General features: G+C 35.6%; 2 protein-coding genes across 4 annotated transcripts; both read right to left on the bottom strand.

Moving 5' to 3' along the window:
• Positions 1-462: 462 nt before the first annotated feature.
• On the bottom strand, positions 463-5,589 carry LOC140989943 (uncharacterized). Its single transcript, XM_073459494.1, has 11 exons — positions 5,334-5,589; positions 5,212-5,250; positions 4,334-4,425; positions 3,758-4,007; positions 3,498-3,617; positions 3,342-3,417; positions 2,726-2,934; positions 2,420-2,528; positions 1,873-1,965; positions 1,280-1,440; positions 463-1,107 (listed from the first exon to the last, which is right to left on the bottom strand). Exons 1-11 carry the CDS (start codon positions 5,505-5,507, stop codon positions 592-594), a joined length of 1,839 nt encoding a protein of 612 aa, XP_073315595.1. The 5' UTR covers positions 5,508-5,589; the 3' UTR covers positions 463-591.
• Positions 5,590-6,159: 570 nt separating this feature from the next.
• On the bottom strand, positions 6,160-15,165 carry LOC140989942 (phosphatidylinositol-3-phosphatase SAC1-like). Of its 3 annotated transcripts, none has more exons than XM_073459491.1 (16): positions 14,809-15,165; positions 13,909-14,113; positions 13,612-13,777; positions 12,852-13,074; positions 11,985-12,061; positions 11,362-11,549; positions 11,145-11,242; positions 10,430-10,563; positions 10,216-10,350; positions 9,046-9,430; positions 8,819-8,940; positions 8,503-8,610; positions 7,631-7,834; positions 7,068-7,256; positions 6,859-6,970; positions 6,160-6,699 (listed from the first exon to the last, which is right to left on the bottom strand). In XM_073459491.1, exons 1-16 carry the CDS (start codon positions 14,962-14,964, stop codon positions 6,451-6,453), a joined length of 2,751 nt encoding a protein of 916 aa, XP_073315592.1. In that variant the 5' UTR covers positions 14,965-15,165; the 3' UTR covers positions 6,160-6,450. The 3 variants fall into 3 exon arrangements, with proteins under 3 accessions (XP_073315592.1, XP_073315593.1, XP_073315594.1); XM_073459492.1 differs by having other exon boundaries at positions 7,631-7,828; XM_073459493.1 differs by having other exon boundaries at positions 14,798-14,932.
• Positions 15,166-16,549: the final 1,384 nt, after the last annotated feature.

Here is a 16,549-nt window from a genome sequence, read left to right as displayed (position 1 = left end):
TTTCTTAGGTGGTGGATACAACTACTGTACAAACCATGTTAAAATGACATTTTATTTGAAGTGTACTATGTTGCAACTTTTTCGACATTTATTTACAGTATCAAATATTTTTAGATAGATTATCATCAAATTTACTAAAAATAAAACAATGAACAAACTTTGATTTTTTTTACGAGCTCGAGCTTTCGTGTGATTGCTCAATGCACCTAGGAAAGCAAACCTTTTATCATTGTCATTATTTATTTGTATTCTGACTAATGTTACAGAATACCCTATTTCGAATTGGTATTCCTGTTTTTTTAACAAACCATACCGGTGAATAATCACGTCTCACGCATGGAATGTCCACTCGATCCATATAAAAGAATATACAGCCCATCACAACTTCTAAATTTTATCCCATTTAAATTTTGATGATCCAAAATAATAATGCGCAAAAACGCATCTTCCAAGTTGCATTCGTAAAACAACAGGGAAGAAGCAACTGCCATATACAGTAAAATATTTTACAGACAAAATCTCATCAAATAACGATCATCTCAAAATTTAACACCATGCACTGGTTTCTTCAAAAACCAAATGTTCAACCACTTACTTGGATGAGAAATCACTAAATCCAAGATACAAACATATAGCAATAGCAATCAATAAGCTGGTAAGCATGACTCCAAGAAGAGCACTATCAACAAAAGCCCATTCAGAGGTTCTTTGCTTTTCCTCAAATTTCAACACTACCTCATTCTCCATCTCTTTCTGGGAATTGTTCTTTCGTTTCCGGAGTAACCATCCAATCAGGTTTTGGCTTCTGGGCTTTTGGTCATTCATCGAAACTGAAATAGTTCCCTCTTGCGTCTGTCCACAGCTACTTGCCAATCCACAAGCACAGGTTTCTGAATCTTTTGAACAGCATGTGTCACTGTCATTCGAGCATTTCGAATCTCTGTTGCTCAAATTTTCACGTGAATGAGCTTGTTCTGTAAGTATCTCGATCACGTCTCCAACAACAGACCATCTTCCAACAGATGTTATTTTTACCATAGCGGAAGACCCCAACATGCTTCCTGGTCCAACCACCAGCACCTGAATGTATCCTTTCGTATGACCAACCTATAGCAATAAAAAAAACATAATCAGACAAAAGTGGGACCACAAACTAATACGTGAAAGTCAAAAAATGAGCTGTAAATGAGATTGATCGATACTGAATGTGTAAAATATGTCATAAGTGCTCTCATGGCATGTGATTGTTTGCTTGATACAAGTTTAAGGATGATATTACCAGGTGAATTCCATCCGTGGCAACATCAGTAATCCATATCTGCTCAATTTTGCCTTCCATTCCGACATATGGCGTGAAGGATTCAAATATGGTTGTCAACTCACGACTTCTTTTCTTCACTATATTACTTGGAACCTTTTTCATCCTGGCAGCGGGTGTTCCTGTTTGAGAAAATATCAAAATAAAATACATGATAACTGCGCTGCATTTTGCAGTAGACAGACAAATTTGATGAGAAGCACATTTAAACCTGGTCAAAATTTTCAAAGTCGATTAAAAAAAAAACCGTAGGATTGGCAGCGGAGCACAACATCCCCCAATACAGAGGACAACAAATAAGTTCTAGAGCATAGACAACACTATTACTCTATTATTCATTTTCCACAAATATGGCTGTTATAAAATTGATCTATCATCTTTAAAAAAGCAAAATATACATGCATTAGAGGGCGTGTTATCTCGATTTAGCCTTCCCTATCTAAGAATCTCAAATGATGAATAAATAGTCAAAAGGAAACCCAAGCTGTTGTTCAAATTAATCAAATTTTGGAAATTATAATTTGCTGGTATGAATGAAGGAAAATACAACTTACCTGGCCGAGGATAGAATTGCGATATGTGAACTTGAGGAAACTTGTACTCCTTGATGAGATTGATTGTTTGCTCAAAATCTTCATCAGTTTCACCTGAGAAGCAGAACGTTATAATATATAGGAACAGCATACAAATTTGGGGTGTTACTTTGGAACTGGTAATAAATTTTCAAATTTCAAACGACGGTGAAATTTTTCCCACTAAATTAGCAATAGTAAAATCACATAATGATGAGAGGAAGTATTCATGCCATCAGGGCACTTCACCCTCATTGTTTTATCACTTTGATGGAAAGGCACGCTCGTTCTTCAACTGACCACATTATCTCGCCACAAAGGTTACATAGCTTTGAATTAACTTGGGAACACAAATAATCAAAAACTGAACAGATCAATTCGATACATAACTAAAATGCTCCAACAAAATCGAGAACAAAACCTATTGGTAATCATACGAACAAACATTTGACCAATTACTCCAGAAATTTTCAATGAGAAATACGAAAATGAAAACCAGGTAAAGATAATAAGCCAGGTTTAGCAATACCAGGAAATCCACATATAACATCAGTTGCTATCTGCATTCCGGGAACCAGTTCAATCAATGTATCAACCACCGTCCGAAACTCACTCACAGTATACTCTCTGTTCATTGCCTGATATCCAATATAAAGAAGCAGTATATCACAATTTGGAAACACAGGACACATTCAAACCATATAATATACAACCTCGTGAAGTTGAATAAGGAAACAAATTAAGAAATTTTATGCACTGACAAAGGAAAATAAATGCCAGTGAACAAAATTCAACAGAAGGACAAGCATGAAATATGGCCAAAAGTAAATCTCACACTCAAGATGGAGTCGCTTCCAGACTGAACAGGTACATGAAGAAAAGAATAAACACATGGGTGCCACAAAACCTCAGCTATCTCTTTCAAGTGCTCCAGAATATATGGAGGATTGGTCATTCCAATTCGGAGCATTGTGCTTCCATCAGGCGGAAGCTCAGAGACTAATGAATTCAACAAAATTGGGAGACTAACTCCAATGTCTCGACCTGTGAATAACCAACCAAAACCATAGGCTGTTAAATATAACATTTTTTAATCATAAAGCAAAAGCCATTACAGTTTTAATAGTTCATCGGCCATAAAAAATTTCTTAATTCATGAACCAGACAAATGACAAAATTTCAACACCCACAATAGTTTGAGTCACTGGCATGAAGTCAAAGAGAGGTGATAAGTTGTGCTTCAGAAAATCCTTCGCTCTCCTAAGTTCTATTAAACTTGTACAATTCACAAACATTGTATTTCCTGTCAGGACTCCCTGCAAAGAATATATCTAATTCCATATCCAACAACGCAAGCATTTGACATTTGTTGAAGTGCTAAGTGGTAACATTTATGTATTTTCATTTAATCTCCCATTTTTGTAAGTCATAATAAATATAATTCTACACACCATATGCACCAGTGTCTTCGCTACTTAACCAAATCTCCCTGACTCCATCAGCTATGACAGTTCTGACACGACCCACCTACAAGGTCAAAGTTGATAAAGTATGAGACCAACTGAGAAATCATGTAAATTGGGTTGATTCTAAGGCAATTAGCTTACAAGGCTGTCAACTGTGTAGCTTCCTAAATGACCACGAGCATGCTTTGTCTTGCAATAAGTACAAGCACCTAAACAACCAACATTAATTGGAAGGATCTCAACAAACTTGTTCTTCCTCACCTGATAAAAAAAGAAATGAAATTTTTTTTACAACTGTAATAAAATTTACTTGTGGACACTTCAATTAACAAATGATTTCCTAAGATAACTCATTAAAGCATTATACAAAAAATTAAAGCCATATTTTTGAAATTTCACACCTTCGGAAGATCAAGTGCTGGCAATGTCTTTCGAGTCAAGAGCCGCACCTCGTGACCTTTCAGGGTTTCTTCAACAACTTCTACCACTCGATCAATTTGCTGAACTCCAACTATACTTACTCCATCAAGCTCTTTCAAATCACGACTTCCTTGAGGCACACATCCGGCGACTACCAATGGCTTTTTTGCACTTTTACATTTTGCTATAAGTGTTTCCATGGCAGATTGACTAGGAGACTTGACTGTACAGCTGCAGCAACAAAAGCAGCATGGGAACAATAGGAAGATGATTCACATATGCAGTTTGAATGTTTCACACTCATACTATCCCATAGAAACTAAAATGAGTATTTCTACCAGAATTTCAAGACATGAACTCAGCAAATATTGTTGGCAAGACGGTAAGAAAAATTGATCCTTCCAACCTAGAATATTCTTTCAAAAAAAAAAAAATTCTACGATATCATTGCTTCAGATTCTACATTCATAAATTGAATAGGACAAAATGCCACCAACAGAGAAAGTAGCAAATTACATGAGGAAAAAAGAAAAATGGATGCTAAGAAAGAGTCTCACGTGTTTATAAGCCACAGGTCAGCTTTGTCTTCATTGTCACTCAAATTATATCCAAATGCAGAGAGCTGACCAGCCATATATTCACTATCACTCTGGAAAATCAAATTTGAAAATGTATCAACTTCAAAAGAACCCAAATTTTTCGAGTAATCTCAAGCTTTGTTCAAGCCTCAAGGATTAGGAACTCTGAAGCTAATGACAAAAATAAAGAAGAAAAAATCATGAATTCAAGGATCATATTTAGCATTTAACTCAATAGTCAATCGACCAATGAAATTATTCATCATGGAGAAAATTATTCTGAACTTTTGAAAATATTTTTTCCGGTGTCGTCTGAATACCATTGCAGTACGAGGTTCCCTATTGACCATCCAATCTTCCCTTTTCCATTCATAGTTATCTTCCTTTTAACAGTGTTATGCATGCCATTAAGAAGTTTAATCATTCACTTTTGAAAGATTAACAGATACTATATTTATCTATAGTCAGAAGCCCAGAACTTATGCATTTAGATTGGTTGTGTTCTCATTATGATTGCCTTTTTAACCTTCGATACTTCAAATTCTATGGCTGAGAGGCAGAGATAGTTTGTAGTACATGTTGCAATTCTTTCAGTTTTCTTCATTAGCACATTGATAACATTGGACAGTAGTAAGCTCCGTAACAATTCATTATTTTTTCCCTCAATGAAGATGGATTCTAATATTTCTTATAATCCACTCATCTAGGATGATTCAGTTAACATGGACCATTGTACGATGATAAAGGCCCAAACTTTACTCACTTTCAGTAAATGAACTTAAAAACATGAACATGTATAGAAACGGATAAGCACTCGTGAAGACTGGAGAAAATGCAGAATCTGCAAATCAATTTACCTGGTTATGTGAACACCCAAAAGTTTTCAAGTAAATGGTCTGCCCATTAAAACGAAATGAATCAAGAAATTATCAACAAAAATGCTCATATTTAGCTTATTTTAACATAAACAGAGAAAGACCTGAGTGCCTGGAATCTTAGAAGAATTGCAGGATGTAGCATTTGAAATACTGCCGGAGATCCTATTCTTCTTTACATGCTTATGGTTAACACCGACTGCAGCGGCCACGGGAATCCGGAATCCTGGAATTTCTCCGCCCCCGCCGGCCACCAGTAAATCCTCTATATCTTCCATTTACTTCGACTGTGGTCAAAAGTTTTAGATTCCAGTGTTTAATTTGGAAGAGGCAGCAACCGGGATTCGAACGAATCACTTGTGTTTGCGTGTTCCTTTGGGCCGAATAATAATGGGCCAATCATTCAAAGGTCCAGTAAAGAGAGCAGTCCAGTACAATGGTCCAGTCTTGTTTGTATACTTATGCGGTGTGGGCCTTGTCCGCGGCGAGTACAGTTTTTAAATTAAATAATAACAATATATATATTAAAAAAATTAGCAAAAAATAATATATATATATATATATAAAATATTAAGATTGTATATATATAATTAAGACTCTATATAAAAAACTAAAAGCAAATTAATTCTTTAATTTGTACGCATTATAGTGAACAAATCAATTAAATTATGATTGTTATTAGTAAGAAATAAACAAAATATAATATTAATAATAACGATAGCAATAAATATTAATTATGATTATCAGTGAAACAATTTTTATGTAAAGCGGATGGGGCCCAAAATAGGATGCTTAACTCGAAAACATCCCGGATCCATGGTTTCTTTCCGGATCAACCCGTTTCACATTTCATAAAAGAAACGGGTTTTAAAACATTCTCTCAGAAAATACTATAGGATGTGAATGTTATATGAAGTCACAGATGAGACATATAAGATTAACCCTTGAGATATTTTCAGGTTTACACTATCAGATGGAATCTATTACCTTCACTTGATCCAATAGACAGATTAACATTTACAAAAGAAAATATAATTGTAATTCCAAAAGATCGTCACCTTTCCATATGGAATTTGCTCAGGAACTTTAAAGGTAATTAAATGGCATGTTTTGTACATCAGATAGGCCTTCAAAACTGCAGCCAGCAGGCCGGAAACTGCAATACTAATGTGTCGATGATGGCTGATTTTTTTTAATGATTGCGTCACGCTGCCTCAACTTTTAAAGCTTGAGCAACCGTTCTTCACCGATAATCCATCTGGTTAGCTGGCTTGTATCGACAGCTAGAGCTTTATATGACTTGGGGAAAATCCTGAGATCAGCACCAGCTTGGTCATACTCCTTGACAGCGGCTTCCATTTCTGTTTCAACAGCAGTATCTTCTATGCAGTCAACCATGTTCACACTAAGAAGATCGGTGTAATATTTTTCTTGTTCAAGATCGTTCTGAAAGGGTTCCGCTGAAGGTACCTGAAAAGTCCAATGAATTACAGACGACGATATATGGAAATGAATGCATACAACATAGCACATCATATATAGCAATCAACTAAAAAAAACATCCATAATTGTCCAAACTCTCCGTCCATGCACACAATGAACTCACAGATGAAGGATGCAATATCATACCTGAATAAGTTCAGCGTAATGCCGATAAATCTCACCGCTTTCATCTTGATCACCAAACAACGTACCACCACACCAACCATTGGTCTCATCCACCGTAGTCATTGCTAAATATCTATAAATATAAGATGGAGTTTCTAACCGAGTTGACACTACACAAAGAAATATATATGGAAAGAAAAAGAATGAAAGGAAATACAAGGTATTATTACCGTTGGAAAACATCTTCTTCATCACTCTCAACAACAGGACAAAATAGATTAAGTTCACATAATCCATCTTTTCTCTCATCACGAGCTCCCCCATTTTCAAATTGATGTGATGCCAGTTTTCGTGCAGAGCTACTATCATCGTATTTTCTCTGGCCAAAAAGCCAGTTTGGACTTTTGAGCTGTATTTCACTGCAACAGACATTTTGGTCATTTCTGAGTTCAATAGTAACTCAAGAGTGAAACGTATCTTCCACAAAAGTCAGATGCATAAGTACCAAATTAGACACGATTCCAATCATTCTTTCATAGTCTCAAGCCGAAACAGATAATAATATATTGGTAGAATAATTATTTAACAAACGTCACTGGAGTATAGTGCTTGGAGATGTAAATGTATACGATATTAAGCTAATGAAATAAAGCACTTCAAAACCATCGAAAGTTCCAGTTACTTAATTTATTCCAAAAGTCAAATGACAGATCACCTCACAGTTTGCATACAGTGGATATACATGACAAAATGATCCAAAAGTTAGAAGTTCTTAGTTCAAGAAGATACTTACGCGGCATCAGGTGCCACACCAAAGCTTCCTGATTTTTGATCTAGCTCGCTACAGAGCCGTACATTCTTGATCGAACTGCATGTTCTCTCAATCAATTTATCAAATGATGTCAACTTCAAACGTGAGAAGTCTTCACGGCAAGCTGGAATTGGAGTCAGAGGAATTGTGGCTCTCAAAGGTTTGGCATCTTCCAAAGGACTATAGCTTAGCATCAGCAGAAGATATATCAAAGCACAGATCACATGGGAAAATGAAACTGCGAAGGCATTGTAATTGATCTGCTACTGATTAAATGGTTTCAGCTTTCATGACCAAACAATATTTTTAGAGTTGCTCGCTAATTCTTCCAAATGCCCTTTGTGGGAATAAAATCACTTGAATAAAGCTAGTCGATGACATCTCAGGTAAAGAATAAATGTTTTGTAAGACATCCACTTGACTGAATAAGATCATTTGAATTAACTCAGAATCATATAAGAAGCATGTGATGCAACATTTTGTGCACAACAAATTCAGAATCACTTCACCTATTGTACAAAAATCTCTCAACCACTTCGTGTGTTCAACAAATAAAAGTAATGGAAACTCAGAAAGTCATGGAGAAATTAAAATTTTAAATTAAACTACCCCATATGAAACATCAATCATCAAAGCACAACTTTCATCATCCCTTTCACTCTTTCCTGTACGTGGTATTAATCACAACTTGGTTTCCAACATATGATTAAGCTTAGTCACAGAACAAAATTTAGAAGAACAAACGTAAGAAGAAAAAGATAATTTGACAACCCAGATAGATTACATTTATGTCTTGGCCTCCTAGTTTAGCATGAATAATAGCCATGTTGCATTTGCGACTATTTAGACTTTACCTTTCAGGCATGAGATCATCTAAAATTCCAGAAACATGAAGGTAATAATCTGAATCCAATTCCCAAAGGGCAGGTTTTCCTTCTTGCGGTTGAAAATAACCCAAAAATCTGCACAGATCATTAAACAGGCTTAGAAACGAGACAAAGCAGAAAAATCATTCAGACAAAGGAATTCCACAACTTAGATAAGATCTTAAAAAGTAGTAACACCAAGGCACAACAAGAGACCTCACAAGAGTTCTATAGTTGAAAGTTCCTCCCAAATAAAGGCAAGACAATAAAGGCAGCTCAAAGATGTAGGAGGAGCTTGACTTACAAATTTATTGCATCCTGCTTTTCACCATCTGTGTAAGCATTGCTGTAATATCGCTTTATAGATTTCAAAAATTCCCTAGACTGAGTTGTAGCTTTCCACTTCCCCTGCCTCTCTGGGAAAACCTATATTTTGTAAGAGACACCTTTTAATCAAACTATTTACAATCACAAGGAACAGAACGGCAACTAAAGAGTACACATAAGTTGGCGTTTGACTGGAAGGCATACAATGTTGTGAGCTGCCGAGCCGCCATATTGCTGCGCCAAGGCATCACCCATGCTCTGGTACATATCCATGAGAGCAGCGGCAATGCTGCTATCAGGATCAACTTTTTGATTGTCCGTCAAGCCCAAGGCATGAAGTTGGCGACCTAAAGCCGCTAATCCATAAGCATATTGGGCAACATTCGTACGATCCAAGCAGTCAATGCAGTTTGTCCGCAGAACTCCACTCTGATATTGTGATCCTGCATAGCCATTAGTCTCTTTCCTACTCTGTTGACTAGTTTCAGACTCCCTCTCTTGTTTGATCAAGGACGTCAAAGAATCGGTGCTGCTACTAATCCTTGAAAGATCTCCAGAGGTAGCCCTTAAATCTCTAAGAGAAGAATCCCTGCAAAAGGCATACTAGTGTTGCACAAAAGCTTGGAGGCAATATCAAGGGAGGCACCATCCCTCCCCTCCAGGTCAGATTAAGAAACTGAAGCAAAATGCATGATGGTTGGTTGAAACAACGAAAGTAAACAACTATAAAAACCGAGAAAGTTTCTCTTTTTTAATCGTCACAACAAAAGATAATGTTTAAATTTAGCACTCATGTTTAGATGAAAGTCAACTATTATTACACATGCGGGAAGTGCTAAAATCTTGACTGTGGATTATCCATAAAATGCATTATAGAAGAAACAAATATATGGGAAAAAAAATTGTTATTGCATAAAATACATGTTCCACTGTCTGCAACAATAGTAAAAAATAGAGAGAAGGTGGGTAGACAACATACATCCATACAACTAGAAAACAAAAAGCAAAAAGTGAAGTTGACCAGCTGTTAAAAGGAATGAGTGTAAAAATATTTCGTTATGCATACGGTTACAAGCCACTTAACTAATGACTCACAAGTTTGCAGTTGGTTTTTGCTCTTACGTTTGTGGTGTCTCATGCATCAAATAAAAACAAAATTCGTCATTGAAAAAACCTAGAAAAAAACTATTCAGCTTCTGTAGTTCCTGGATGGAATGCTAAACAAAAATTTAAAAACCAAAGAGTATGAGATCAACAAAACCAAAGCAAGAACATCACTCAGATTATCCACATAGAAATACCGAGATACAGGGTTGAAAAGGCCTTACAATGTGAAAATCACCCGTATAATAATTAAAACTTGTGAAATAATACCTGCCAGTGCTGGTTCTAGAAAGTTGGACAGCCTTTCTTTTTGTAACCAAAGGCTTTCCGCTGTAATAAAATCCCGTTAAATCAAGTGCTTCACTTGCAACACCACCCAAAACAGCCAAAACATTGGCAGACTTGCTGGAAAAATATAAAAGACTACGTAATCAGCAGACAAGAGAGATGACATGTGGTGCATACATCAGAAATGCCCATATACCTCTTTGCAAACTTGTGAAAGTCCCAGTGGATAAATTTGAGATGATTTTCTTCTGTAAGAATCTGGTTAAGATACCCCACAGCATTAGCAAACTCACGCCTTAGCATCATTTCTCGTGGTCTTTTCTCAACTGTCTGAAATTGAATTCATGCATGTAAGAAAGAGCGAGATACAAATGGCAATGGAACATTACATGAAAAACATTTGATTTCAGCTTCCAGCTATTCTAGTAAATGATGCAACTCTTAGTCAGGAGATTCTTATGCTGAGTGGGTAATCAATTATCTAAGAAAACCACATGTTCAAGAGAAATTGGGCATCAAAATCATCATCAAGAAGCCCATCAATTCATTAGTGGAAGCGGAATTCTGCCAATAATATTAAAGGAACCAGCCAAAGTTTACATAGTTTAGAAAGATATCGTGCAATATAAAATCAGATGGCATATCACACCAAGAGATAATAAGACCGTGTGCCTTAGTGCATGATTCCCTGTTTTGATGATGAGTTCAGTCAGAAAAAATTTATACGATGAGATTCAAATAACAGAGTGCTAATATAAAATTGCATCACGCAATTAATAAAATAGAAAAAAAAAAGATAATAAGCATCATGTAAATCCATAGCACTAAAAGAAAAACTCGTACGGTGGTTGCAGGCTTAGAGGACAGAGGACATAGTTTCCGAAAGTCAAAAGAGGGAATGTGGTACAAACCTTTATGAGATTAAGAACTATAATGGGATTGCCATATCTCTCTGCCAGGTCTTCAAAATGCTGTTTGGTAGCCTCATATGTAGGATCATATCGTTGTACTTCATGTTAAAAAACCAAAAGTTATCTAGAATTCTAAATACGAACAAACAGACGAGGAGTCTATGTCTAAATATCCTATATACAAAACAAAAGAAACATCAAATTCAATCTCACTCACAGATGATATCAGGCTTTGGACTGAACCTTGAAGCTTCTTGAGACCAGAAAAGAGGAATGGAACCCCTCATCTGTATAACAGAACTCATTTTTCCTTTACATGACCCAGCTTCTTCATCAAGGACAATTTGCTCCGTTTCAACATCATTTGCTACACGCCCATGATCATTAACCCCACGCTTTAAATAACTGCAGCCAGTACAACAGAAGAGGATCTTAATCCCTAAAGATCAGAGATTTAATTAACTGAAAAGGAAGGTTTTGATTTCCAACAGTTTCTATATGCACCTTTAACTTTCTCATATGTGGATTAAATAATAATTTAAGCCACTTTTCATTTAATAAATAATCAGTTCTTATAACAATAATTTCATTTGTAACCATGATAACACTATATCCCGAAGACTCGGAGTTTAGTAATGAATATCATTGAAACAAGTCTGCTACACAGGTTTCAGATATGCTGCTGGATCCAACATTATTCGCAAGAAAAATAAGTACAGAGAGAGTGTTAGACGAGCAAAGAAATATGGCACTTATGCCAAGCATGCAACGGAAAATAAAGATGGAAAGAAAAATGTAGGCAAACTAGCCTTTTAGTGATACATTTAGAAAAAAGCTAACCGTGTCCCTGCAAAATGGCGTGAACGTCTCGAAACCAGAGAAACACAAATATCTCGTCCAAAAATTGATAGTCTAACCTGAAATCCATGTGATTTAGAAAATCAATCAAGAAGATTGTATATAAAAAATGATAACTTATTCTACCATACAAATAAAATAAAAAGAAAAGTTCGCCCAATTTTCCTCCAGTATAGGAGAAGGTATATCCAAAAATGAAATCCAAGAATTAGTGAACGAAGTCATAAAAGAAATTAGAATAATAGGATAGACTCCTTAGTTCACACTCCTTGTTCTTTGCTACGGATATATTTATCCACACTTTATAATACATTATTTTTGGATTTTAGCTAATTTTTATATAAAATTACGAACGATTTTGTTGAAAATATTTGTGAGTATTTTCTTGTACTTTCAAATTATAGTTTGGAATATGTGTGATTTTTTTAAGAAAAATAATGATACAACAATATCAAACATATTTGTAATTTCTATGAATGATGTATGAATTTCGGAAAGGAGATTAGATGTAATAGTTATGGGTAAGTATAAATTTACCAATGGTTTTTATGATATTTTTGATTATATGAAGAAAAAAAATGTTTTTGTGAGTTGAAATAGAGTATTTTTGTAAAATTCATTCGGTAACATGGTGTCACAGAACTGGACCACTAAAGTTTCACACCTGATATATATAACATAAATGATAAAATAAATAAAAATAAAAAGACGCAAGTAACATAAAGTGAATTTATGGCAGTAACGAGATCGACATAGCAGAGAAACATAGATGTGATTACATTTAATGACTACATATCTTATGAGCAGGCAAGGGCTCAAACATTAAAACATAAAAAGTAATTATGTTACCTGTTTGAAATGTCCGTGAACCAGAGCTATAGTCCAGATGGTATTCTTGCATCTTAATCGAATCGCTTGTGTTAGAAAAGCATTGCAACCAAACATGTTTTCATATGGCATCCCTTCTTCTGCTGTTGATGACACATTTTTCTGTAAACTTTGCATTATAGGATATGTATAGCTATAGAAAAAATCTTTTGTCAAATCGACACTGGATAAAAGTTTCTTGTACCTGCAGAAAATGAAACAAATTTTACCTATGAAAAAATGTATAAATATTGCCTTTAAATCAATCGGTAATAGACATGCACCTACTGGTATTTTTTTCATGGATAATTTATGAAATCCTTCATATATTTTCCCCAATAAACCATAGGCAAAGGGAGAACTTTGTCCATGGAGAAGTGAAAAGGGTGTTTTGCTCCAATATATATTGAAGACAATTGATACTAAACAGATCGTTGTTGTCCAAAATTGAACCAAACAACATGCACAAATTGATATTTTGTTTAAAAAAGATTAATCGATTTTCTCCCAAGATCATATAAATAAATAAAATCCAAATCTCAATCTAAAAAACCACACTTGGCATAAGAAGAAGAAAGTTAATGATGGATGTTCGTGTGAAGAGAGCCACACTAAAAAGTATCATGGGTCCGATGATAGGAGACTGGTAAATAAAATCACAGGGCAACTCTGCCCAATACTACTATGTCAAAAAATCCTCTATAATGCATTAGTGTGTAATGAAAGTAAATAGAGAAGTTACCGCAACTCCGTTTTTGAATGAGCAACATCAGTTTGAACTGAAACATGTGGAATGGTAATTATTTGGCTCTCATCTATACTATATATAGCATGGCCACAGATACACCCAATCTGCCGACGCTTTGTCACTAGTATCAGATAATATGATTCCAAGAATTTAATGCAGCCTTAAACCACCAAAAAAGAAGAAACCACAATGTAAGATTACACAAGGGCACGAAGCAACCATTCAATTCTAACATCACAAATACATTTGATAAAATTGAACTTCTGTAAGAACTTTATTATCTAGACTTACCAACAATGCCATATACCTTGGCAACAAAATTTAACCCTCCAGTGGCACGATTTCCCTCAGCAATCCTTTGGAGCAAGCTCTTGACTTCTTGGGGAGGATAAACCACGGGGTCTTCACTAATATTCAAATCCGAGGGCTCCATTCTATCAATCTTTAGCACCCTAAAAAATCTCTTATTCCTACCACTTCCAATCAAATAAAACCTCTGAAAATAATTGAAGGAAACGTCAGACCCACATTAAAAATATGCATTAAAAAGCTATCATTAACCGTAGATATTGTTTGTTACATTCATATATTCCAATCCTTCTGATCAGAAAAGGGGCCATATCCCGTACGACATAAAACTTTGTCAATTGCGTTTTAAAGTTTAAATAAAATTATCAAATTTCAAATTTTCAAATTATACTCACACAAAATTTGAAAGAGATTATTTTCAATTCTAAGGTTTCAACTATTTGTATCCAAGTACAATGTGAGTTCACCTCGGAGATCATATGTAGCAACACAATTATCAAGTCAATGCAACAAAACAGAGCGATGAAATTCTCGATCACCCTAATTTTAATCAAATCAATCTTATTAAATATCGAATGAAAAATAGAGGAAATTAAAACCGATAAACTATGCACTCCTGATATATACCAAAAAATTAATGACAAAATTATGCACTGTCAAATGTCAAGAAGAACAATTCTAGTATGCCATCCATTTTCTTAAGAGAAATAAACCAACAACAGCGGAAACAAAAAGAAAAAAGAAAACTTCTGAATAGAACCTCAACGGTCAAATCCGCTAGCTTCAACTTCTACCATGGAGAAACTGATCGGCACGAATAAAAAAATCAAAACTTTACCACGAATCCACTATACACATATTCTCCTTTCACTAAAACATTACCGCGCGAGTTTCGTACAGTCGGAATTTCTCCAGAGAATACGAGTTCGGATCGGGCGTGGTTTCCGGATCATTGCGCTGACGAATTTTCATAGAATTAGGCACGGATTGGGGCTGAAGATTCACGGAATTTGATTTCACAGTCTCGGGTCTAGCCATTTTGAACTTATCCAAGAGAAAAGGATCTTCCCACTGCTAACTGACTGAATTGAAATAAAATTGAAGGGAATTATAAGAAATCCTTCGTTTAGGCAAAACCTTGTGCCTTTACAGCTTTCCTTCTTTCCGCCATTTTTGCCCCTTCTCTTCCACCTTCCCAGCTGTCAACTAAATCGGGCTGCAAGAAGAAATGCACTGTATAAATCGCACTTCCTTCACACGTTTTTATAAAATCTCAAATAGTAATTCAATTTCTTTTCGGAGACAATCTTCTTGCTTCTCTCTCTTTTTTAATTTTACTTGTTTCATTTGGTATAAATAAGCATATATTTTTTTATTGATTTTAAAAATTAATAAAATACTAAATTATAAATAAAGAGAACTNTATATTGGGCGTTTGATCCAAATTAGCTAAAACCCCCTTACTGATTTGACATGTGATGACTCACGATATTGGGCGTTTGATCCAAAAGGTAAATATTCTGTGAGGAATGGGTACAAATATGAGATTGAGCTATATGATCCTCCTGAACATAGCTCGGAAATGTTTTTAAAAAGGTGGTGGCAATTCTTATGATCTCTTTCGCTCCCTCCAAAAGTCCGTATTTTTTGGTGGCGTGCATTGCATCATATTATCCCTACATCAGGTAACTTGCTAGCACATCATGTCCCTACCTCTGGAGCGTGCGCATTATGCCAATTTGCCTATGATTCCACGAGCCATGCATTATTTTCATGTCCAGCAATCAAATCATGCTGGAAGGAAACCATGTTCTGGCATCTTTTAAAGAGAGTTCGAATGCTGGACGTGTTGGACATATCTTTATGGATGAAGGAAAAACTAAACCGAGGGGACTTTGAATCCTTTGCCATGCGAACTTATGCGATATGGATGGAGAGGCTTCAAATAGTACACAGCACCGAAGCCAAGGAGATGATTCCTAACGTAAATTGGAGTGAAACCACGCTATGTAGCTACCAAAAGGCAAAATCTTCACTGCTAACATATACGGCCAGAGGTGATCCTTTATTATCACCGAGAATATGGATTGCACCACCATTTAATCATTTGCGATTGGATGTTGATGCGGCTTATAATGTCAATTCCAACAAATATGCTATCGGAGGTGTTGTGCGGAATCATGAAGGTCAGCCCTTATTAGCTTTTGGGAAGCAGATCATAAAGCCTCTATCTGTGGTAGCTGCAGAACTCATTGCCATTAATGAAGGGATTCAACTGATACATAATCAAAATTTAAAGATACACCAGTTTACATCGGACTCTCTGTTGGCAGTGCAAGCAGTCACTTGTCCAACGGAAGACTATGGTTATATTGGAGCTATTGCTGCAACCATCAGAAACAATCTAGCAGCTCAAGACCATCTAAAGCTAGAACATATTTTGCGCACGGCGAACGGAGTTGCACACTCACTAGCTTCTTTTGCTATTTCATCCCCCTCTCCTTTTGTGTGGAAGTTTGGGGATTTTCCTATTTGGTTAGTAAAGCTTGTAATCAAAGATTTTTTTCGTTCTGAATAAAATTACAAGTTTTTCTGTCAAAAAAAAATTTAAATATATGTTTAT

The sequence above is a fragment of the Primulina huaijiensis genome, chromosome 12, assembly GCF_012295235.1.
Source record: "Primulina huaijiensis isolate GDHJ02 chromosome 12, ASM1229523v2, whole genome shotgun sequence".
Taxonomy (NCBI): domain Eukaryota; kingdom Viridiplantae; phylum Streptophyta; class Magnoliopsida; order Lamiales; family Gesneriaceae; genus Primulina; species Primulina huaijiensis.
Note: the sequence above shows the minus strand (reverse complement) of the source record. Positions and strands in the feature narration are given on the sequence as shown.